Genomic DNA, 25,555 nt, shown 5'->3' with positions numbered 1-25,555 from the left:
TATTCAAGGAGGCACTGTTGTGATAGCATTCTAGGACTGTGCACCTGTATTCAGAAACGTATGCAGAATAATGACAAAACAAAACAAACCCTTTGAGATGTCCGTTCTATTTGTTTGTTGGGGGAGGGGGGGGGGGCACACACAGATGAAGGCAGAGTGGTAAAGTGAGATATCAGGTCGTCGCAGACATGCAGTACATCAGGAACATTATTAAATAAAAGGAAATGAACAAAGAAACTCAAGATGTTGACGGTGTACACAGTGGATGTTCTCAACACAGTAAACATACAGGTAAACATACAAATGGCCAAAAAGCATCACACAGCTCAGTCCTTATCCAACAGGATTCAAGAGTGTGTTTGCCACTCTTTCTGGTTGTTTATTAAGGCATGATGGATAAATAAGGTTGTCATGGTTTCAAAAGAAAACGTCAAAATAATGGTGTAAGTCCTCATCTGATGTGGCGGCGGCTGTGTCGGGTTTTGCGTATCCTACACACACACACACACACACACACACACACACACACACACACACACACACAGTCAGGGTGGCCGACAGCTCAACAAGGCAGTGTGTTTAAAGTCCAGTACCAGAACTTCACAGTCCAAAAGTCCACGGTCATGTCCACACTCCAAATCAACAAGCTGCTCTCCTCCACTGAGTCCATATCCTCACCAGGCATTGTCTTACAGGTGAGGAAAGAGGCCTCGGTCTTGAACAAGATCAGCACAGGGAAGGAGAGAGGGAAGGAGAGAGAAAGAGAGAGAGAGAGAGAGAGAGAGAGAGAGAGGGAGGACTGTACAGTATACAGCGATTAACATGGTACACACACACACACACACACACACACACACACAGGCTTAGGAAGGAGAAAGAGTAAAGCATTTCTGGTGATACAGACTGTCACAACCATAACTACCAAACGGGAGAAGAGAATTGACCTAAACATGAAGGCATCTCCACTGAGACATGTCTGAAAGGCATCAGCAGGCCCCACCACATCCCCATGCACGTTCAACACACTACTAGTTGTCATGTCTTCAGATGTGGCCCTTTGGAAAAAAAAAAAGTCTAAATACATTTCGTTTCATGAATTTCTCCCTCAGGAGTTCCAGTACTGATGGAATGATTGAAGAGTACAAACTCATGCATGCTGTTGTCAATGAAAGGTTTGGCCTTGTTTTGGATGGGCCTACCACTGTCAGTGGTGTGCAACATTTTTGCAAGAAAACAAAGAAATACAATTACATTGACCTTTTTTTTGTTTTTTTTTGTTACTACAAATGTACAGGTTTATGAAGCTGTTTGGATATACACATTGATAGCCAGTACTGATACGCTATATGGGTTGATTGTAACAAATGATGACTCTATGGATACGTGGAATTTCTAACATAAACAAATATACTTTTATCTATTTGCATTAAAAGTGTCTATACATCATACACTATGACTATCAGAACTTGATACCATTATACAGTATATTCATCAGGGAATAAAACCATAACACTGCAACCACAGCTCCCCCTACTGGGCAGGAGTACAAGCTCAAATCCACATCACTCAAGCCCATGAGACACTACAGGCAAGCACCACTCTCACTGGTTCACAATACTGCAAAGTAAAATCAAATCAAACTTTTGATTCGTGTTTGATGGTCGGATCAACATTTGATGCTTTGATCGGCTGATTGTAACTTTGTTCGTTTCACTGTAGCATGCAGAGGACAGACAGCACTTGTAGTATTGTACTGAGTTCTTAGTTCAGTGCCTATCTGCTTAAATCTGTTGATACTCATCTCTTTAGGTCTAAAATCACTATTAACTGAAAGTAAACAGAAACAATTAAACTGTTGGCAAATAAAATTCAAGTCGCTTGCCTATTTTCAAGACTGATTTTAAAAATGGAAGTATGTATATTACAGTATACTTAACAGAATTAGGAAATATCCATAAAAAGGTTATTGACAAGAACGATAACCTTAAACAGATAATCTAACCTGTGCCTCTTACAGACAGTCCCAAAAATAACAGGATTTAGGATACAAGTCAATCCATCAGATCACACACAAAGAAATAGAAAAATAGACCTATTCATGGAGGTTAGAGAGAAGAAGGAACCTGTTGAAGATCGAGAGAGAGAGAGAGAGAGCACGAGAGAGAGAGCGAGCGAGAGAGGTGTGGATTGACATTGAGAGATCATAATGTGAAAAGGAAGGGGGGAGAGAGAGAGAGACACACACACCCACCCACACCCACCCACACATCCACCCGGCCCAGGGCCGTCTCATTGGCTGTCGTCCAGGGGTCCAGTGAGTGTGTCGATGCTGCTGCTGTCCGTGTCGGAGGCCAGGGTCTGCTCCGTGGACATGGACGAGATGTCATTGGCCGAGGAAGACTGGGAGGCGGTCCCACTCAGCGCCTCTGTCACAGAGACACACGCACACAGCAGATCTACGGTAAGCACGTCTAGGGAGGTCTAGACTGTGTATATCTATCTAGAGCTAATCTGTACGTACTGTATATAGTATTTGCCTTATTCCTTGCTTGTGTTGAAAGCATTACCTGAACACTCTTCTTTCATCACTCCATTCTTGTTCCTCTCCTCCCAGTCTATCACCTCTTCGTAGATCAGCTCTGAGGAGAAAGGGATTCATTTCATTCCTGTGCGTAGCGTACATACAGTACAGTCCTGATTTGTAATGGATTCGGGAATTCTTTCTGTGAAAGATAGTTCCAACGGATTGCCCTAGAGGGCGCCACATGGTACCTTTCCATTGGTCGATGCTGTGTTCTCTCTCCTCCAGTTGCTTATCTGAGATCTGTGGAGGAGGCTATGACACATCAAGAAAGATACAATACAAGGACAACATTAGATATGTGCTCCCTAAAGTATACTCAGTTTACTATTCCCCCTACATCTCCCCTGTAATGGTAGAGTCTCCTCACCGCATCTGCCTCTCCAGGGTCGTACCACACATGGATGTAGGGGTGGTTCAGGGCCTCCTCCACAGAGATGCGGCTCTCGGGGTCGATGACCAGCATTTTGGAGAGCAGATCCCGAGCTTGACCCGCTGTTATGGCAACAAACAAACTGCATGGTTACTATAGCAACAAGACGATGAAATCACTTTCCTAAGATAGCCATGAGACCACTGAATTCCAAACAAATGTTGTGACTTTATCTACTGTTCCTGGTTCAAAATAGAGCTGTGCTTCTGTAGATCTAAGCCTATTTGACTAATTAAACATAACATTAGAAATATGATGCCAGGATGCCATTTGATAGGTAACACCTTGAAGTTGTGTGTGGATATGCTCAGATCATAGTTCGAATAACATACTACACATGACAAGGAGATAAAGTAATCAATAATCAAATTCAGAATGAAATGAATGAAGAATTTGGGCCCGTATTTCGGCTGGTCCGGCATCAGAGGTTTAGGGGTGGGAAACTCTAGGGCTGTGGAATATGCTGGTTTTACTCCTTGCCTTTTACCCAGAAACTTTACCCTACAGTGCCGGGCTAAACAGGTGTGTGCCCTTCTCTAGCCAGTCAACGACAGGAAACGGATACTAACAGAATCTAATACCAACAGGAAGAGCTCTGACTGGTCCGAGTGAAAGGACAAAGACAAAGAGACGAGGTTCAGCTGTAGCCTGGTAGAACCTGCCGGATCGCAAGACGGCTCACTTTCTGTTTCACGTCACGCCATCTGCCTGGCCTTCAGCCAATAAACAGACCCTGGGAAAACATTTGATCTGGCCAGACCAATCAGCATGCTCTGTAGTTGTACACTACGGGGTTGGTTCAGGTTTCTGATTGGTTGAAAGACGTTGATCCGAACACGACTACTGAGTTTAGTAGCATGCCCCTAGGCCAGACTGAAAGAGGACGTGAAGTGAGACAGAACCATGAAGGTAGCAGTCCAGCTGGGTCCATCAGGCCAAGAGAACCACAGACCCTGCTCCTGACCCCAACATGAACCCAACCTAACCACTAGGGGGGGTTGGTCAACCTACGGTCACACTTTAGAGCATAAAGCACTAGAATGTGTTCCTAGCGTTGTTCATGATGAGTTCATTACACTTGTTATAATCATGTATGACTGCCTCATGGCTCATATTATGGTCCTCTGTGGCTCAGTTGGTAGAGCATGGCGCTAACAACGCTTAGGTAGTGGGTTTGATTCCTGCTGGGACCATATATACTGAAAAATGTATGCATTCACTGCAATGTAAGTCGCTTTGGATGAAAGCGTCAGCTAAATTGCATATATTATCATCTCATAAGGATCCTGAACTATAAGCAGCCATTTTCTATCCGTTGAAAAAAACAGACATAATATACAGTATTATAATCTATTATGAGGATATGATGATGATCATAATGAGTTATCATGTGTGTACCTCATAGGAAGTGTTACTAACTGTCTGACTCTACACCGGTGGTTAGGGGGGGAAGTTCTACCAACTCCACCGATACAGAGAGATGAGGTGAGAGGTGAGAGGTCAAAGGTGAAAAGGGTGAAAGGTGAGAGGTCTCACTCTTGAGTTTGTCGTGTTCCGAGTCGGAGGGGAAAGCCCAGTCGGGGAAGAGTTCAGCGAAGTTGACCCCGGGGTACTGGGGCTTGTTCATCACGTAGTTCCTCACTGTCTCCATCAGACGGTTCATAAACTCTAGGGTGGGCGTCCCCAGGACCTCGATCACCTTGTTCCACTGGTCGATATCTGAGCACACGCACTGGCTAAGGAAAACATGGCGTTGACGAGGCGTCGCTACTCTGCGAATGAACACGAAGTTAGGTCACAACCAAACACTGCTAAAGAACAATCATGTCAGTTGTTGAATACATTACTGTACACGATGAAAGGGGAAGGACTACAGAAGAAGTGAAAGACTAGTTGTAACGAAAAGAAACCCTATTGCATTAGAACAGGCTGTTGAGCTGTTCCTGAGCTGAGAGAGAGAGGGTCGGAGGAAGGTGAGCAGGAACCGACGCCATTAGAGACGGTGAAATAGCCAATATAAATGCTAATCGTCTGAGTCATCCTAATTCTATTCCCGTTTTCAATGGAGGTGTTGGACACGTATCTGAACGGCGACGTTCACTTCATTGACTCCATTCATTTGGGGGAGAGAAATACATACAATGGCCTCTTTTCTAAGTCATCCACATGGATCTATCCAGAGAGAGAACACTGACTGACAGGGAAAATACGAGAGAAACGTAGGCACAAAAGGTGGAGAAAAAAAAAAGGTGAGGAAGCAGGTGAAGCGAGAGAGAGAGAGAAAGAGTGAGTTTCTGTTTCTATTTCTTTCTCTCTCTCTGTCTCCCTATTTCTCTCTGAGAGAAAGAAATAGAATGAGAGACAGAGAGAGATAGAGAATGAGAGAGAGAGATAGAGAATGAGAGACAGAGAGAGATAGAGAATGAGAGACAGAGAGAGATAGAGAATGAGAGACAAAGAGAGATAGAGAATGAGAGACAGAGAGAGATAGAGAATGAGAGACAGAGAGAGATAGTGAATGAGAGACAGAGAGAGATAGAGAATGAGAGACAGAGAGAGATAGTGAATGAGAGACAGAGAGATAGAGATAAAGAGAGAGCGAGAGATAAATAAAAAGCATGGTAGGTGAAGGATACGGTCTGTTCCCTGGAAGATAACGCTGCCCTTGACCATCTCTCCCATGATGCACCCCACTGACCAGATGTCCACTGAAAAGACACACACACACACACAAAAGAAAAACAGGGTGGTCAGACATACAGTAACGTAATAACACATATTTGAGAATAGACACAAAAAAACAAAACACGAATACACACTGGTCATCAAAATCAAAGAAGACGGATGGCAAAATGGTTAAGAGATTATACAGTACAGTGCGTAAGTAATGGGACAGTGAATCACATTTTCTTCTTTAGGAGATTCTCAGCTTTTATTTGATGGTATTTGTGTACTGGTTTCACCATTCAGAATTGTGGGTACCCAAAAGTAATGGGACAGATTGATCAAATGTCCAAATTAAGCACTCGTGTTTAGTATTTGGTGGACAATACTATACATGTAATAACTGCCTGAAGTCTGCGACCAATTGACCCCACCAGACGCTGGGTATATTCTCTGGTGATGCTCTGCCAGGCCTGTACTGCAGCCATCTTCAGTTGTTGTTTGTTTTGAGGTATTCTTGCCTAAAATCGTATCATCAGGAAATGAAATGCATGTTCAATTGGATTTACATCAGAAGATTGAATTGGCCATCCAAGAGCTTTACACTTTTTGGCGCTGAAAAACTCCTAGTTGCTATGGCAGCATGTTTTGGGTCATTGTCTAACTGTATGATGAAGCGAACGTCCAATGAGTTTGGAGGCATTTGCTTGTACTTGAGCAGACAAAATGTTTCTACAATCGTCGTGTGAAGTTACATCATCAATTAAGACAGGTTAGCCAGTTTTAGTGGCAGATATGCATGCCCTAACATTAACACCCCCTCCACCATGTTTCATAGATGAGGTGGTATGCTGTAAATCTTGGGAAGATTCTTTTCTCTCCAAACTTTCCACTTGCAATGAGTCTGTTACATTCATATATATTATATTCATATATTACATTCATCTTATTGTCCACAAGACCTTTTTCCAGACCTCAGCAGGCTTTTTAGTGTCAGTGACCATCACCTTGCAGTGAAGCCTCTGTAATAATAATAATAATAATAATCTTTTATTTATATAGCGCCTTTCATACATAAGAATGCAGCTCAAAGTGCTGTACAATACTGTGCAAAAGAAAGAAAAAGGAACAGATTAAAAAACGAGAACAACCAAAACATCAGCAAAGTGCTGTACAATACAGTGCAAGAGCAGATTAAAAACCAAAACAACTATAACATAATTAATCAATACAATAAAAGCAGCATCACTTAATCTAGTTGATCAATACAATAAAATCAGCAGAGATAGCGCCATAGATAAAATGCTAATTGAAAGCTAAATTGAAGAGATTTAACTGGCGCTTAAAGATGTTTACTGAACCTGCTTCCCTGATTTCTTGAGGTACCATATTCCACAGTTTAGGGGCATAGTTAATAAATGTCACATCACCAACTTTCTTTTGGGTTTTGATAGTAACCTTCAATAAGCCAGCAGCAGAGGACCTGAGTGCTCTCGGGGGCATATAGATTGTCAGCGAATCAGTAAGGTAGGATGGATGGTCCCAGCCCATTTAGTGCTTTAAATACGAGTAGAAGGACTTTGAAGTAAATTCTAACCGATACAGGGAGCCAGTGCAGAGCAGTTAAGACTGCAGTGATATGCTCTCTCCTCTTAGTTTTTGTCAGTAGCCTAGCAGCAGAGTTTTGAATTAGTTGGAGCCTGTCTATAGACTTCTTGGGAAGGCCAGTAAAAAGTGCATTACAGTAGTCAAGTCTAAATAAAAGCATCAATCAGTTTTTCAGCATCCCGCTGAAAAACTTAAAAACGGTCACACCTTGGCAATGTTTCTCAGATGAAAAAAGGCCGTCTTGGTCACCTTGCTAATGTGGGAATTAAAACTCTGATCGGTCTAAGATAACACCAAGACTTGTAACCTCAATCAAGGGAGTTATATTCCCACGGCTGTTTAAAAGCATAGCCCATGTGTCTTTGGGGCCAAGTAAGAGGATTTCAGTTTTGTCCTCATTTAGCTTTATAAAAGATACAAAGTTATTGTTCATCCATTTATTGACAGCTGATAGACAGTTAGTGAGGGGGCAAATAGCATTAGTATAATTTGGTTCAACAGAGATGTATAATTGAGCATCATCCGCATAGCTATGGAAGTTTACGTTGTGTGCTCTGATAATGTCGCCAAGCGGTAGCATATACAGTGAGAATAGTAAGGGACCAAGACAACTTCCTTGTGCAACACCAAAACGTATATCATACTCATCCGATACATGATCTCCAAGACTGACATAGAATTTTCTCCCTGTAATATATGTACGGAACCACCTTAGAATGCAATCAGAGAGACCAACCCAATTTTGAAGACGATTGATGAGGATCTTGTGATCAATCGTGTCAAATGCTGCACTTAAATCCAAGAGAACAAGAACGGAGACCTTATTAGCATCAGTGTTTAGTCTGAGATGACTGACAATTTTAGTGAGAGCAGTCTCTGTGCTATGATTAGACCTAAAACCTGACTGAAACTTTTCCAGAATCTAGTTTTCGTGTAGGAAGGAGTTAATTTGATTATAAACCACCTTTTCGAGTATCTTGCTAATAAATAGGAGATTGGATATTAGTCTATAATTAGTTAGAGTGTCACTATCTAAATTTGATTTCTTCAGCAATGGTTTCACAACAGCTGTTTGAAAAGCATCTGGAAAAATGCCTGACTCTAGATATGTGTTGTTGATTGTCAAGACAGGGTTTGCAACACTGTCAAAGACTTGCTTAAAGAATGCAGTGAGGACAGGGTCAAGACGAGAGGTGGACTAGTTGCTCTCGGTTACAGTTTTGTAAAGTTCTGCTGCAGAAATGCTCGTGAATTTATCCATTGTCACATGCTTATCACCCGTTTTATTATAAGGGTCACCAGTGTCAATAATCCCACCCCTAATGGTTATGATTTTATTTGGCAAACTCCTCACATTTCGAAGCAGAGGCTTGTGAGACAAAGTCAGTAAAAGGAACAGGATTTAGCAGCTGGTTAATAGTTGAAAACAATATTTTAGAGTTGCCAGCATTGTCACTAATCATCTTAGAGAAATGTGTTTTTCTTGCTGTGTGTACTGCCTTATTACAGTCAGCTATTGCTTCCTTAGGAATACCACAGTGAACCTGTAATTTGCTTTTTCTCCACTGCCTTTCCACCAACCTGCACCTTCTCTTAAGCTCGTTAACAGAGTTGTTTATCCATGGAGATGTTTTCTCACGTGACCTCTTTTTAACCTTTAGTGGAGCCCCACTGTTTAGAGCACTCGACATGATATTGTTAAAGGCATCCACCGTTTCATTAAGCAAATAGGTTTGAATACATGGATCAAAAGAACTTATGATTTCTGTGAATTTATGTTCCGCCGAATCATCTAGAAATCGCTTTCGCACTATAATTTCCTTTGTTTTCCTTGGCAGAGTTAAAGTAGTATAAAAAAACACGCAGGAATTGTCAAAGATAGGGATGTTAGATATTAAAAGACTTACGATGTGCAGCCCTGGTGACAGCACCAAATCTAGCGAGTTACCATGTTGGTGAGTAGGTTGAGTGACATGTTGAATTAGCTCAAAGCTGTCAAGTAAGCCTAAGATTCAATAGTTTTGGTATCACTACTTTTGTTTATACGAATGTTGAAATCTCCATTTAAAATGATTCTGTCATATCTAGTGACAGCAATAGATACTAGTTCAGTGAAATCTGATAAAAAATAGTGATAGTTGCTTTGGTGGCCTATATAGAGTAATGATAAGTACTGTAATTTCAGCCTTGAGTTCAAAAGCAAGATATTCAAAAGGAAGAGAAATTGCCTAAATTGGTCTTAGTACAAGTGAACTGGTTTGAGTATAAGACAGCAATTCCACCTCCTCTTTTGTCATGTCTAACTGACTGAAAGAAATTGTAACTTGGAGGGCATGTCTTAATTAAAGTTGCTACACCATGATTGGTAAGCCAGGTCTGGCCTGGACTGGCTGGATTTTAAGATCTTCAGGTCTGACTGTACACCACACCGGGATGGTGTATTGTGATGAGGGTGAAATTCAGCTTGTGATCTATTCTGCGGATGGTAGTCTCTGACACATTCATGCCTACCTCCTAGAGAGTGTTCCTGATCTGTGGGACAGTCCTTTTGGGGTTTTTCTTAATGAAGGTGAGCATTCTTCGGTCATCCACTGTGGAAGTCTTCCTTGGCCTACCAGCCCGTTTGCAATTGCTGAGCTCACCAGTGCTTTTGTTTATTTTTAATCATGTTCCAAACTGTTGATTTTGGCAAGCCTAAGGTTTAGGCTATGTTTCTGATAGTTTTTAAAAATTAATTTTCAGCCTAATAATAGCTTCCTTGACTTTCATTGACACTGCTTTGGTCCTCATGTTGACAGACACCAATAGCTAACCCCAAAAGCAAACACAAAGCCTAGAATCAAAACTAGACATTGCAGCTCTCTTACGCCTGCACAAATTATGTGACAGAACACACCTGACTTACCAGAAAAACCTGTCAAGCCAATTGTTCCATTACTTTTGGTGCCCTGAAATAGGAGAACTATGCATAAAAAGTTGAAGGGTCGGGCAGAAGAGGTCATAGGTCAACTTAAGAGTTTGGTGCCCCTGCAGCAGTTGAATGTAAATAAAGGCCTGAGCAATAGGCCACACACTGACAATGATTTGTAATAATAATAGATCACAATAGCCATAGTGATAGACCAAGTATACCAATAAACCACACCGATTTGTCATAATGAATTGATTCTGTGTTATAACCTGCTAATGCAACACAACCTCATAGTAAATCAAGGCCCAGAATAATGATACTATTGCTCTGTTATTTTGCTTCGACAATGTAGTTAACTTTTGATAATAGAACAGTCTTTGTCTTTGTCTGTGAGGGTGAAGTCATGTGCACGTGTCCAGCATTAATTAGAGAAGAGTTTTTACTTCTCAATGTTATCTCGTCAGACCCTGAGAGGTTGTGGTCCGCAGAGCCTGGCACAGGGCCAGATAAGATGGGGTGAGGAAGTAGCTCATTATTTGGTTAAGCTCTCACCTCTGCACGTGACTTCATACCCTGCAAGAAATTGATGTGGACAGCTCACTTGTTAATTTGAAACCCAAAACCTGTTACGGTGTCCTAATATGATAGGTTGATTTTGATTCCTCCCATAAGAAAAGACCAAATCAGTGCAACGCTAAATCTGATGTGGAACCAGGTATAACTGTGAATGCACAGCAGAATTAACCTTTGGGAAATGGCTGATCCAGAACTTTCTCCCAGGTGCCTGTATTGTCTGCTGCTTTTGTGCCTTCATTATCTGTACCCGTCTTGTCAATAAAAACATCATCTTGTACTCCACCGTCTGATCCTTCATTATTGATCGCTTTGCGTCCTTTAAAGTGTTGTCATTTCTGAACGGTGAAACCGAGATATACGCAAATACCATCAAACAAAAGCCGAGAATCTCTACTTTAAACCTCATAGTAATCGTTTGATTTAAAATCGGACCTTTTGGAGTGTAGAGCCAACAGAAGGAAAAAATGCCGCACTGTCCTATGACTTAGGCAGGGCGCTATATTTTTAGATGAAAGACTGATGCGATAGCGTTATGAAATGGGATGAAAATCAAAGTGTAGAGATCTGCTGGTCCATTCCCAGAGACAGGGACAGAGGTGCTGCTCCACCCACAGGGTAAAGACAGGAGGAGAGAAGAGGAGGGATACTGACTCATCCCTCCCTTTCCTTTTCTCCTTTCTCTTTACCGAGCCCTTTTTGTTCCCTCACTCTTTCTCACGCCCTCTCCCTTTAGCTCTCCCTCTTCTGTCTTCTGCTCTCCCTCTTCTGTCCTGTCTTAATGCTCTCTCATTCTCTCTCTCTCTCTCTCTCTCTCTCTCTCTCACATGAGGTTGGAGACAAGAAACAAGCCAAACAACACAGCCTCCCAGGCTCCTATCCTCCTATCCTGCTTTAGAGCGCTGCTTATCAGTTTACACAGCTGCTTTGGCTGTGTGTGTGTGTGTGTGTGGGTGTGTGTGCAGCTGGTACAGTAGGAAATGGGGTGGTTCCCTGCGTGGGTAGACTGTCTGCTTTAGAGTGTGTCCTTCTGCTAAAACTCCTCCTGTCTATCCCTCTTTCCTGTATTTCAGCCTCTGATAACTCAGTATTTCCGCTGATAAGGTAAGGACACTCTGACGAACCAGCAGCCTGCGCCTCCTCAACTAGAAGGGAGGTTTGGCTTCGTATGAATCACACCGCATACAGCACAGACATCCACAAATAGCTAGTCTCCTATGAGCCTGCAGGGACAGAGAGTTGGGAGCGCAGTCATTCAGAAGGATACAGTCCTTTCCTGGGAAGAGGATTTTGTGTGCGATCATTTCAGCCATGATGCAGCCGACTGACCACAGGTCCACTGAAGAGCAGCAGCACGATAGCGTCAGTAACCATAATTAATAACAATAATCAACACCATCAACAGCCATCATCGATACCATCAACAACCATAATCAATAACCATCATCAATACCATCAACAACCATCATCAATAACTATCAACAACCATCATCAATACCATCAACAACCATAATCAATAACCATCATCAATACCATCAACAACCATAATCAATAACCATCAATACCATCAACAACCATAATCAATAACCATCAATAACCATAATAAATACCATCAACAACCATAATCAATAACCATCATCAATAACCATCATCCATAACCAGAATCAATACCATCAACAACCATAATCAATAACCATCATCAATAACCATCATCCATAACCAGAATCAATACCATCAATAACCATCATCCATAACCAGAATCAATACCATCAAAAACCAGAATCAATAACCATCATCAAAAACCATCAACAACAGTGTCCTATAACCATGATCACCTTGCTCATTTAACATCGCTCCATGACTAACTCTCCATGAACAGACAGATCATGCCTCTCTGATTCTGAAGGCCGTTTCATAGTCCTACACCGTAGGGGACCGTCACCAACGCTGCCAGCGTGTCTGTGGAGGGGGTGGCCTCACCGTTCTCCTTGTACTTCATGCCCAGGATGACCTCGGGGGCCCTGTAGTAGCGCGTCACCACGTAGGGCGTCATCATAAAGTTGGTGCAGGCCGTCCGGGCCAGGCCAAAGTCCAGGATCTTCAGGGTGCAGTCGGACTTCACCACGATGTTACTGGGCTTCAGGTCCTACGGAACCAAGACAAAGCAGAGCACACTGAGTTCACTGGATGTTCCCTTCCCCTGCCGGGTGGGGTGGGTGGGAGGGTGGGTGTGTGCGCACGCATGTGCATGTGCATGCTCCTCACCCTGTGGATGATGCCAGCAGAGTGCAGGTGTCTGATGCCACAGAGGATCTGGTAGAGCAGGTAGGACATCCTCTCATGGTCCAGGTCCATGTGAATCACCTGACACAGGCTGGCGTCCATCAGCTCCATCACCAGGTACCTGGGGGGGGGGGGGGGGGGGGGGGATGAGGGAGGAGAGGAGAGAAAGTAAGGGGGAGGGAGTGACAGGATGACCAGGGGTAGACAGACGGAAAGAGAGAAAGAGAGAGAGAGAGAGAGAGAGAGAGAGAGAGAGAGAGATGCATGTACATCACAGATATACATGTAGAGGTGTTGAGATGGAGTGAGAGAGAGGAGATGGGGGGACGTGTGGAGGGGTTGAGATGGAGGGAGAGAGAGAGGAGATGGGGGGACGTGTGGAGGGGTTGAGATGGAGGGAGAGAGAGAGGAGATGGGGGGACGTGTGGAGGGGTTGAGATGGAGGGAGAGAGAGAGGAGATGGGGGGACGTGTGGAGGGGTTGAGAGAGGGAGAGAGAGAGAGAGAGGAGATGGGGGGACGTGTGGAGGGGTTGAGATGGAGGAAGAGAGAGGAGATGGGGGGACGTGTGGAGGGGTTGAGATGGAGGGAGAGAGAGAGGAGATGGGGGGACGTGTGGAGGGGTTGAGATGGAGGGAGAGAGAGAGGAGATGGGGGGACGTGTGGAGGGGTTGAGATGGAGGGAGAGAGAGAGAGGAGATGGGGGGACGTGTGGAGGGGTTGAGATGGAGGGAGAGAGAGAGGAGATGGGGGGACGTGTGGATGGGTTGAGATGGAGGGAGAGAGAGAGGAGATGGGGAGATGTGTGGAGGGGTTGAGATGGAGGGAGAGAGAGAGAGGAGATGGGGGGACGTGTGTGAGATAATGAGAACAGTTCAACGGTGTGACGTTACAGTGGGAAGAAGAATCGCCCAGAAAACACTCACAGGTCCTGGAACTCCTCCAGTGACTTCTGAGGTGTGAAGACATTGACCAGTCGGATTATCTGAGGGGAGAGAGAGAGAGAGAGAGAGAACATCAGACGGTGGCACATCACTGCTATCGGCAGGGGATCCAGAAGGACATTGCCGGTTGTCCGGCGGTTAAGCTGAGGTTGTGTTACAGTCGGGGTGTGTGGTCGCGCCGTACGTTTTTGTGGTTGACGCATTTGAGCAGCACCAGTTCCCGGTAGGCCCGTTTGGCGTGGGTCTGGTTCTGGAACGGACGACACAGCTTCTTCACCGCCACAGGTATCCCCAACACCGTGTCTAGAGCAGAGCTAGGGGACAGAGAGACAGACATGTGTCTACAAGAGCAGACCTGAGGAGAAACCCTGTAGCCTAACTCAAGTCTAAGAGCCACCTGATCTACTCTATGCATTTCTAGGTTGTAGTTCTTAAAGCCACCTGACCTACTCCACGCTCTTCTAGGTTGTAGTTCTTAAAGCCACCTGATCTACTCTACCCACTTCTAGGTTGTAGTTCTTAAAGCCACCTGATCTACTCTACGCTTTTCTAGGTTGTAGTTCTTAAAGCCACCTGATCTACTCCACGCTCTTCTAGGTTGTAGTTCTTAAAGCCACCTGATCTACTCTACCCATTTCTAGGTTGTAGTTCTTCAAGCCACCTGATCTACTCCACTCTTTTCTAGGTTGCAGTTCTTCAAGCCACCTGATCTACGCCGCGCTTTTCTAGGTTGCAGCTCTTACCAGACGATGCCCTGGGCCCCGGAGCCAATGGCGCGGAGCTGCTGGAAGCGTTTGAGCACAGTGAAGGTGGAGTCGCCCACCTGCACGCTGTAGAACTGACCCTCGCCCTCACTCATCCTGCCTCAGGAGACCTACGCAGTCTGGGAGACACAAGAGACAGACAGAGACTCAGAGACAGACAGACACAGAAAGACACAGACAGAGGACCACATCAGCAGCAGCACCAGAGGGCCCTCGTCAACGCAGAAAGCCATTCATCAGTTCATAATGAATATCTCTGCTTAGTTTGGTATGCATCCATCCATCCACCCAGCATCATCTAATTGTGAACACGCCCTCAAGCAGTTCTCCTGAGTAGAAGCCGTGGTCAGAGACCTATTTACTACTCTATGACTCACAGAATCAATGTCTTTTGGCATTACAGGTCTCATCCAAGGATGCTGATGAAATCTGTGGGCCTAACACCTGGTTTCTCTATCTGTTCATGCAGCTTGCTGGGACGGGGAGGCGAGGTAAAGACAGGGTACCTTGAGCGTTGTGTGTAACAGAGAACAGGAGCTGTGAGAGGACCCCCAGGGGCCTGTCTAAACACCGCTGTGTCTGCTCACACTCAGTTACACAACAGCCATGACGCCCCTAGGAGCCTCTGGTGCATGCACGCACGCACACACACAATATTTGCATAGGCACCAGCAGACACACGCTGACACCCGCACACACACACCACTATCCAAAACTGACATTGTTGCTGTTCAGTTAATAGAGCAGCACATGTAGAGCCATGAGCAGCACCAATTAGTGTGCAAAGGGTTAACATCTGCTGATGGACGTCTCTATCTGTGTGTGTGTGTGTGTGTGTGTGTGTGTGTGTGTGTGTGTGTGTGTGTATGTACAGAGATATGACCATGAGCCTGTGTTAGTGTTGACACTTCTGGCAGGAGGAAGGAGGAGGAATGTTATTCTTGGCTTGGGGGAGGATGCATGCGTGTTTGTTTTGTGTGTGTGTGTGTGGGGAGGGGGGTCAGCAAGTGTGTATGCAACAGCAGTCAATCAAATCAACATTTATTTATCATACCCAAAGCATACGTCTGTAAACGATACCATTACATTTCCTATTACAAGTTACCTCTCAGCAGTGCAGTGAAATACCAGTATAGAAATAAAGCCTGACCTTAAACAGAGTCATAACAATATTATCAATAAGTGTAGCCTTGGAATGGTGAAATATATACAGATACTTCGTATAAATATAGCAGCAATGATGGAAGTGAGTGTAAGTGTGTGTGTGTGTGTGTGTGTAAGTAACTCCAACACCTGAGCCTTCAGTCAGGCAACACTCACTCACTCCCTCCCTCCCTCCCTCACTGGAGAGAGACAGGAGAGGGAGAGGGGCCTGCTATGGCCTTGAACACACTAGTAGGAAACCTAGCACTTGTACACCCTGAGACATAACTATACTAGACACTAGATACTTCCGCCGTAGATTGAAGACCCATCTCTTCAGGCTACATCTTAACAGTCCCTCCTAAAGACCTCTTCACCCCCACTACCCCCCTGTACAAGTTTCTCTCCTGTTAATAATAATAAAATAAAAAATAAAAATCCTTCTTCTAGCATTGTGACTGCCAATGGCCCCTGGTCTGAGCATTGATTACTTTATCTTATGATGACTGATGGATAGATGATTCACTTACTTAAACAAATGGATTTGTTGTAAGTTGCTTTGGATAAAGGCGTCTGCTAAATGCCGTAAATGTAAATGTAGACAAGGACAAACAAACACACGCATGCACACACACACACACAGCCAGGCCTCTGAGCCAGGCATGTGCATGTGCATGTCCAGGAGCTGGTAGAGCCTCCACACATGCCCACACAGCCCTGTTAGAGAGACATGGTCCACCGCCAGAGGATGACTCAGAGGAAAAATAAATAGTTGCTTCTCTCTCTTTCTCCCCCCTCTCTCTCTCCCCTTTGAAGTCCTCAGTTCAGTTTCATTCCGACCATCCCTCCGTCTGTCTCTCCATCTGTGCATTTCCTTACAGTAACATTCGCACCACTTCTAAGATACAGTGTACAAAGCCAGCCAGGAGACTGATGACGGTGCTGACTAGAATGGGACATGTTGACGTAGGCCGTAGGTAGGAGCGAGTCCTGGCTTGCTATAAACCGTAGGCCGTCGCAACAGAGCGTTACGGTTGTCTTCAGTCCTTGCGGTGTCATGTGGTCGTAGAGTCCTCCCCGGTTTATTTATGACGAGAGCCACTCGCTCAAGTGGACACCGAGAGGGCTAACACACCAGTCATATGGTAGTGAGAAGCACACACCACACCACACGCACATGCACACACACACACACACACGGTCACAGCTACGACTGGGATGCTGGGTGACATGGTTTTGTCCACCCCCAGGGAGGATATGATGTGGCCTCTGCCTGCTGGCCTCCCTGGCCGCTGAGTCAACCGGCTGGCAGACCAGCAACATTGAGCACAGTGGAGAGGCAGCATCTTATGTGAGGCCATTCCAGATTGGGTTGAATAAAGGGGGTGTCTGTGAGCAATATGAGGCTAGTACAGCAGTTCCACTGGTGCTCCGTTTGCTCCCTGATGGATACAGCAGTGTACCCCCTTATTCCAACAGAAGCTGGAATGGCATCACAGAAGAGGATAGCTACTAGAAGGTGCTGTACGTTTGGTGCCATGGCCAACTACACATCTATGAAAGGAGAGTCAATCCGCTCTATGTAAGGTTGTAGGATACAGGCGTTCTTTTGAGACCTGCTAGGGCTTCCTCTCAACACTATCTATTATGCTGACCCACCCACCCACACCCACACACAAGTGTAGGTTGTGGCCAACATAAGGACTCTCATTAGCATTTTTGACTCATGCTGTCAGTTGAGTAGGCACATGGGTGAAGTATGGAAATCCATTTAAATGAAATGCATTTAGTATGATTAGCCTACACTCACAGATTAGCCTACACTCACAGTCCAAATACAAGTCAAACGGGAATAGGTGGAATGAAATGATATTCTTCACAGGCAACAACCGCCCCCCCACCCAAGTTTCTACCATAATATGACATATTAGGCTACGTTCCCGGTTCCCGGTGAGTGTTAAGTTGTTGTAGGCTGCTACCGCATATAGCCCGGTTTCATCAAGTCATGCCCTCCCGGTTTATGACACCGCGTTAACGTCGGCGGTCGAAACGTTACAAGGCTACACCTATAACCCATTCACTAGCGATGCGACGTTCATCTCATGTCTTTTTATCAATGTTAACTCACGTTACCCGGTGTGGCACTAACGACCCGCCAAGGCCCGGACTCTCCCTTTCTGTCACGTCTTGGTGGCAATGCGGTAGTCGGAACTGAAACCGTGCCGGACGGACGGACGAGCGGCAGAAACAGACGACACCTACCTTCTCCCGTGCCGTCGTCGCTTCCCAGGACACTCCCATGCCTCGAAAAGACAGGAAAAACAGCTGTTATCACTCTTGGGAATGTCAGGAATCCAGAAATAAAGGAAAGCCGTTTTCTGTGCTGTCACCACGAAGTGTTTCCCGATTTCGAAACCGAATTCCAGAACTCCTGCGCGGTCGGGGGCGGAGGAGGGTCGCGCCACAACAAGCGGCAGCGGAGAGCACATGAATGATGTCATCGCGTATACGCGTCTTACGTCAGGCTCCAGGAAGTGATGACAAACTGGAGTGATTTAGGGAACAAGAGCAAGATACACTGTTCCAATTTTCATATCATTTTTTTGTATACACATTTTTCACCAATTCCCTAACTTTGTATTGATCATGTACAAAAAATGTACAAAAAAAATAGGGCCCCACCTTTTCTCTCCATATTTGCCTCAGAAGAGAACATTTTGAAAGACAGTCATTGGAAACAAATACAATGACACTTTCAATTTGTATCTAATGTTTTCTTTATTCATTCATTGATTAATAAAGTCTCTGGTTGCTATAAAAACATACAGTATAAAATACAATCATAGTTAAAGCGATAAATCAACCCCACTCTATAATTCCCAGGGAATAATCATACACTAGATAAATAGACTACATTTAGGTTTATATGCCTTATATTACTCCATCTTTAACCCTATAAACATAGAAAACTAGAATTCAGACCATAGAACTCTGTTTCTTTACTGTATCCATGTGATATCAAGGGAAGCCTTGGCAAGAAATATCTTTGAGGCACATATTCTGTTGGATGTGATGTTCCTTTATACTAAAAGAAAGTGCATCTGACAGGACTTTGTGTACATATATAAGCCATAAAAGACTTCATGTACATATATAAGCCATATATAAGCCATAAAACCCCAACAAACAACCTTGAGAGAAAATGACTGACACAGAGCAATGGAATGATTGTGATGAAGACATGAAAGAACACAGAAGAATCATTGTTGAAAGCGTTGTAGAGTCTTCTACGACAAAGGATCTGTATGTTGGAAGAGTGTTAACGGAATCATTAAGATTACAAATGATGGGAGTGTAGAGGAGTGATAAATTAGGATGCTAAACTCCCTCATGTAAAAAGAAAGATAGGATTTACATCGGAAAACCTGGAATAGTAAAAAATAAAATAAAAGTCCCTAGATTATGGGACGACAAGGCACTGTGAATACACCTCTGTACACATCAAATATGTTAACAGTGAAGCACTTTCATCTCAAAACTGCCCCGTATCATGCTGTGCGATGCCTACACTTCCCATGACACAACAGCAAGGTAAGAGGCTCCCATTGGTCCAACAGCATCCAGAAAAACAGCACCAGAGTGTATCACCTCTCCAAATGTTACAAACACATTCACAATCCACTCATGGTCCCCCTATTGCACAATTGTAAACACTTCAATCTTCCAAGTTAATGCATTATTCCTCGTCTTTTTGGCTCAAAATGTCCTATTGGTGGACAATAAAAAGGCACGCCATATAATAAACAGAGTCTCTCTAGATCTGGAAGTACAGTATGGTGAAAATGCTGACTAGACAAGCGCTCCAAGTCTCATGAGATTGGCTACAAGGCCTTGATATCACTGGTAGGACTTCACATTTCTCTGCTATAAAAATGCTATTAGATGTCTCTCTACGCATACGCAGACACGCAGACACGCAGACACGCACACACACGCACACACGCACACACGCACACACGCACACACACACACACACACACACACACACACACACACACACATTCTGTACACACACAATTGCACTATGACGTGTAGACTCCTCTCAGCAGTGCTGTGCCTCCTGTCTGTCTCTACTCCACGGTCACAGACTTGGCCAGGTTCCTGGGACAGTCCACCTGCAACCAGAGGAGAGAACCGTGTTAAACCAGAGACAGTACAGGGCCAACGACATGCCAAAGAATAGCTCTATGGACATCTGAAAAACAACTCTGTAACAACTGACATCACTTCAATAGACAGAGGCCACTACAACATGGGAACATACTGTATAGTCGAAGTCATACGATGAAGGCTGATGATGATAAATATCGCCACAGAGTCGACACAGGTAAAGGCTCTCACATAGTGAACGCCACATGAATGCACTGTGAATATGCCGTCGTGGGCTGGCAGACTCTCACGGCCCTGTGGGTGTCTACTCTACGCTGGCCTTGATGATGGCTGCAGTGCCGTGGAGGCTGGTGGAGGTAGAAATGGGAGGACGGAACAGAATAAGAGGTGTTTGATACCTCGTTTGATACCTTGTGTGTGTTGATACCATTTCTTATTGCGTTCCTTGCATTACAATGAGTCTGTCCTCCGATGTCTACCTCCACTGCTGTGATGGTGACTTACATCGAAACCCCGTAGCACAGCCAGGTGGAAGGAGAGCAGCTGCAGGGGGATGACGCTGAGGATGCCCTGGAGGCAGTCCACTGTCTGGGGCAGCTCGATGGTCTTATAGGCGTTCTTGGTGATGTCAGGGTCGTCCTGGCAACACAGTATGATCGGCCGCCCCTGAGAGAGAGAGAGAGAGAGAGAGAACATTTCCATTAGTAAGTCAGTCAATTCATTGTCATGAATTATTCAATGCTCTCAGGCAGTGTGTGTGGTTGTGTGTGTGCCTGTGTGTGTGTGTCTGTGTGTAAAGTGTGTGTGTGTGTGTGTGTGTGTGTGCTTGCATGTGTGTGTGTATGTATGTGTACATGTGTGTGTGTGTGTGTGTGTGCGTGCTTGCATGTCTGTGTGTGTGTGTGTGTGCGTGCTTGCATGTCTGTGTGTGTCTGTGTGTGTGTGTGTGTGTGTGTATGTGTGTGCATGCATGCTTGCGTGTGTATGTGCATGTTTGTGTGTGGGGGTTGCGTGCGTGTGTACCGATCTGGCTGTGACTTGCTGCAGTGCGTTCTGGCACTTCTGGTAGCACGCGTCTCTCATGATGATCATGATGACAGGCATGTCTTTGTCGATCAGAGCCAGGGGTCCGTGCTTCAGCTCCCCGGCCAGGATCCCCTCGGAGTGCATGTACGTGATCTCCTTGATTTTCTAAATGAAGAATAGGTCATTTAGAAAGTGCTATATATCACATCATCAATACAGTAATAATAATCCAATAAATAAATTAACAGATCGCGTGTCTTATCCTCAGTTTATACAACGGTTCGACCCGAGAAATTGCGATCACTTTCACTTGCAAAATGTATGTAAAACATTTATGTAAAACGTAAGCCATAACACACACTCTTCAGGACAAAAAACAAATAAAGAATTCACACGTTGTTAGACCAATGCGAGGATTCTGAAAACAACGGATCATTCGTGGTTGCTGTTGTCGTCATCCCTATGGTGCTAACTTTAGCAGCCGGCCAAGTAAAGATTTGTTTACTGGGTTGCCATGCAAATCATATCTGATAATGTATTCCACAACTATCAACTGACCTGCGTCCCTAATTACGGTCATAGATAACGATCGAAACGATAATACAATATATCATAATGGGATGTGTCCAAAAATGACCACATTCCAACAGTTGATTTGATATGGTTTATATTTATATGGTTAATAAAACAGTGTTTGTTTGTTTGTTTGTTCATTCTTGAATGATCAGTGAGTCATGGTGGTTGACTGAGCTGTGCTGTACTCACCAGTGCCCCCTCCAGGCAGGTTGCGTAGTTGAAGCCTCTGCCCATCACCAGCAGGGACCTCTGCTGGTACAACTCATCTGCAATGGTCTTGATCTTCTGATCCAGGCCCAGCACCTGCTTAATCAGCTCTGAGGGAGGGGAAGACGGAGGAGAGGCAGGGAGAAAGGGGGAGGTACGTTGGAGTGGGGGGTGGACAGGTAAATTGAAGGAGGGAGGAGGGAGGAGGAATGAGGGGGGGGGGTAATTAAGTTTGGGAAAACATTTCAAGTGTTTTGATGAGGTTTTGTAGGCCTCAAAACACCCCTGAGTATTGGGTCAGAGTGTGTGACGGTTATAGTATGTGATGTGGTGTTGGTCATTAGATTAGATTAGATCAGATTAGATTAGATCAGATTAGATTAGATACAACTTTATTGTCCTTCCAGGGATGGAAATGTGTCTTTGACATCACCAGCCACACATATATATAACAAATGATATAATCACATATAATGTCATATGATATAATAACAGATGATGGCGTTTGGTGACTTGCCTGGCAGCACCCTGAGTCCGTTCATGATCTCCAGCCTCCTCTTCTGGAGGGAGATCCTGTCCTCACTGATCATCAGACCGAACATGATGAGGGCCACAAACTGACTGGTGTACGCCTGAACACACGCACACACACACCCACACACACATACACACAGTTAACAAACACAATTGGGGGGCTGTTATATGATGTGGCTGGAGTCAGACCATCATGCTGTGTAGTGCTTTATGCTAAGCTACATAGAGCTGTGTCTTCATACTGTACTGCACTAAGCTGTGAAGTGCTTTATGCTAAGCTACATGGCGCTGTGCCTTGCTACTGTACCGACGAAGCTACATTTTGCTGTGTCTTGATCCTGTACTGTACTAAGCTGCGTCGTACTTTATGCTAAGCTACATAGAGCTGTGTCTTGCTCCTGTACTGTACTAAGCTACATAGAGTACTGTACTGTACTAAGCTGTGTCATGCTAGGCGTTGTCTACCTTGGTGCTGGCCACCCCTATCTCCGGCCCGGCGTTGATGTGGACTCCACAGTCCGTGTCCCTGGAGATGGAGCTGCCCACCGTGTTGGTGATGCCCACCGTCAGAGCCCCCCGGTCCTTACAGTAGCGCAGCGCCATCAGCGTGTCTGCTGTCTCACCTGGAGGGAAGAAGTCAACCCGCTCACCTTCTACGACCACAACATAGGCAACCTCCGCTCAACCACAGAGAGGAGATCACATCCGATACTGTCGAACAAACCTTGACCTTTTAGAACGCTCCTACACCGACCATTTGTTTTCTATTCACTCTCACTATCACGTGTACCTCTACAGTAGAGTAGAGTAACATACTAGTCACAGGAGGCTCCGCCCCTGCCCTGTGAGCCTACCTGATTGGCTGATGAAGAAGCAGACGTCGTCTCTGAAGACGGGCGTGTTGCGGTCCAGGAAGTCGCTGGCCAGCTCCACCATGACAGGAAGCTCCGTCAGCTCCTCCAGAATCTGTCTGGTCTGAGACGGGACGAGGGGGAGAAGGTCATCATCATCATCATCATCGTCATTGTTACCATCATCGTCATCATCATCTTCATCTTCATCAGCATCATCATCATCATCATCATCATCACCATATCAACATGATCATCATCATCATCATTACCACCATATCAACATGATCATCATCGTCATCATCACTCAGTGCTCATTGGTCCACTCACAGCCACAGCAGCATGGAAGCTGGTCCCACAGCCAATCATGATGAGGCGCCTGCAACGGTTGATCTCCTTCAGGTGGTCCTTCAGCCCACCCAGAACCACTAGGGACAGGAGGACAGAACCGCCTGTAGGTCACTCATTTGAACGATTCAAGGACTTCCGTTTATTTTGAAGGCCTTATTTATTTATTTATTGGAAATTCAATGACTTTGAAGGATTTTAAAGGACTGTGGGACCCATGTTAGTCAGGCGTAAAGATATAATCTATAATAATATATGCCATTTAGCTGACGCTTTTATCCAAAGCGACTGACATTGTGAGTGCATACATTTTTCAGCATATATAGTCCCAGCGGGAATCAAACCCACAACCTAAGCGTTTTTAGCGCCATGCTCTACCGACTGAGCCACAGAGGACCAAGAGGGACCACCGAGGATAAAGATGGCTTACTGCAGCAGCAGCAGCAACTTCATCTCCACCAAAATAGCACACTAAACTTCCCTATGAACTGGTAACCACCTGCGTAGCCGGCGTTCATTGCTGTGCTAATATTGACGAAGGCTGGGCACCATGTCACCAGGATCCTGGACAGTTGCAGGAATAGGATATGACATCACCATTACCTGTGTTGGTGTCGAAGCAGATCCTTCCCCTCATGGTGTTGACGACAGACTCTGGTTGCTCAAAGATCTCCTTCTGCATGAAAGCCTCGAAGTTCCCTGCATAGGGACACAGGGAGGTCAGTGCCTCAGTCTCACAGCCAACGGGTGTACTTACTCACTGAGGCCAGCAGAGGGGGTCCTAATCTCTGGAGCAATAGATATACCGTGTCGACAGTATCTACAGCAGTGAAACATCTGATCATATGAAAGTGGACTACATCTCGGACTGCAATTACGGGGGTAGATTGATAACACATTGATGGATTGATTGACTGGATCTATTGGATCATCTGATCAAAATACATAGACATCCATATGGTAGGGAAGTTCCATCTCATCCATGATGGAAACAGTACATTCCCTCGGGACTTCGCTCCAAATCGTCTAGAATCAACAAACAGCACAAGCAACATGTTTTCCACTGGTTGCTCTTTGACCTCTGACCTTTCATGATCTGCTGCAGCTCCATCTGGAGGGTCTGGATGGCTCGTACTGGGTCCTCCCCCGCCTGCCGGTTCACCCTGTGGAGGGAGAGCTTCCCGCCCACCACCGCTGCCACGTCATCATCCTCCAGGTACAGCACCTTGTTGGTGTGCTCAATGATGGCGCTGGGCACGAGAGAGGGAGGAGGAGGGGGGGGAGGAGAGAGGAAAGGGAGGAGGAGAAGAAAGAGAGTAAGGAGGAAGAGGAGGATGGTCAGCGTGATGGAAAGTCAGGGGTGAGTCACTAGCGCACACACACGCATATGCACACATACACACACATACGCACACACTCACCAACGCACACACACACACTCACCCACGCACACACATACACACTCACCCGCGCACTTACGCACACACACACACTCACCAACACACAGGGGTTGAGCTCACCTAGCGTCAGAGGCGAAGTAGTACTCCACAGCTTTCCCGTCTCCTACGGAGTGCAGTTCCGTGGAAGAGTCTGAGCGGTTATGGCTGTTCTTCTCCTGGAACCCCTCCTTAAACAGACCTACTGGGGGATGGGGGGGGGGGGGGGGGCAGAGGGCAGCGGTCAGGGGTCAGGGGGTCACATTTAAAGCCGTGGGACATCCACAGACAAAGGTCAACTCAATCAAGATGTGTACGTTTTACTTGAACTCTTCACCTGGGCCGCTTAAAGTAAGCTTTGGTAAACTGCCGTTGGCTGCTTTGACAGTTTTCATTGTGTCCAATAAGTCATGGTTAAGGTGGAGGCAGGCAGGCGCCCCTGCACGGTGGGGTGTTCAAGTAAAGCGCAGCATAATCAAGAGGGAGGAGACTGGCGAGCAGGAG

At 45.3% G+C, this 25,555-nt stretch overlaps 2 protein-coding genes across 7 annotated transcripts in view; both read right to left on the bottom strand.

Annotated features, from left to right (window-relative positions):
* Positions 1-88: 88 nt before the first annotated feature.
* Positions 89-18,376, bottom strand: mapk9 (mitogen-activated protein kinase 9). 4 transcript variants are annotated; one of them, XM_083686418.1, is made up of 12 exons: positions 18,166-18,376; positions 14,740-14,879; positions 14,181-14,310; positions 13,979-14,037; positions 13,036-13,174; positions 12,751-12,916; positions 5,651-5,722; positions 4,551-4,733; positions 2,952-3,076; positions 2,773-2,836; positions 2,568-2,639; positions 89-2,426 (listed from the first exon to the last, which is right to left on the bottom strand). In XM_083686418.1, exons 2-12 carry the CDS (start codon positions 14,853-14,855, stop codon positions 2,290-2,292), a joined length of 1,263 nt encoding a protein of 420 aa, XP_083542544.1. In that variant the 5' UTR covers positions 14,856-14,879; positions 18,166-18,376; the 3' UTR covers positions 89-2,289. The 4 variants fall into 4 exon arrangements, with proteins under 4 accessions (XP_083542544.1, XP_083542547.1, XP_083542545.1 ...); XM_083686421.1 differs by having other exon boundaries at positions 2,773-2,824; XM_083686419.1 differs by lacking the exon at positions 18,166-18,376 and adding an exon at positions 18,032-18,105.
* Positions 18,377-18,662: 286 nt separating this feature from the next.
* Positions 18,663-25,555, bottom strand: part of gfpt2 (glutamine-fructose-6-phosphate transaminase 2) — a 21,597-nt gene continuing 14,704 nt past the window's right edge. For 2 of the 3 annotated variants that reach the window (XM_083686604.1, XM_083686606.1), the window contains 11 exons: positions 25,136-25,253; positions 24,702-24,865; positions 24,219-24,314; positions 23,598-23,695; positions 23,271-23,391; positions 22,882-23,039; positions 22,400-22,514; positions 21,865-21,992; positions 21,097-21,264; positions 20,578-20,739; positions 18,663-20,078 (listed from right to left, as the gene is read on the bottom strand). In XM_083686604.1, the coding sequence (XP_083542730.1) occupies positions 20,034-20,078; positions 20,578-20,739; positions 21,097-21,264; positions 21,865-21,992; positions 22,400-22,514; positions 22,882-23,039; positions 23,271-23,391; positions 23,598-23,695; positions 24,219-24,314; positions 24,702-24,865; positions 25,136-25,253 (1,373 nt within the window). In that variant the 3' untranslated portion in view covers positions 18,663-20,033. Of the gene's footprint in view, positions 20,079-20,577; positions 20,740-21,096; positions 21,265-21,864; positions 21,993-22,399; positions 22,515-22,881; positions 23,040-23,270; positions 23,392-23,597; positions 23,696-24,218; positions 24,315-24,701; positions 24,866-25,135; positions 25,257-25,555 lie in introns of all 3 variants that reach the window. The other variant, XM_083686605.1, reaches the window with a different exon arrangement.

This window comes from Argentina silus (assembly GCF_951799395.1).
Source record: "Argentina silus genome assembly, chromosome: 15".
NCBI classification, from domain to species: Eukaryota; Metazoa; Chordata; class Actinopteri; order Argentiniformes; family Argentinidae; genus Argentina; species Argentina silus.
The sequence above is the reverse complement of the archived record's forward strand: the minus strand, read 5'-3'. Positions and strand labels throughout refer to the sequence as shown.

Bases quoted from the DNA above. Each gene is read 5' to 3' on its own strand.
- mapk9 (XM_083686418.1), bottom strand. From the start codon at position 14,855: ATGAGTGAGGGCGAGGGTCAGTTCTACAGCGTGCAGGTGGGCGACTCC. The intron at 14,038-14,180 runs GTACGGCGCGAC...CTCTCCCCTCAG, and splicing joins AATGCGTCAACCACAAAAAC to ATAATCCGACTGGTCAATGT. The intron at 2,640-2,772 runs GTACCATGTGGC...CTTTCTCCTCAG, and splicing joins CAGCATCGACCAATGGAAAG to AGCTGATCTACGAAGAGGTG.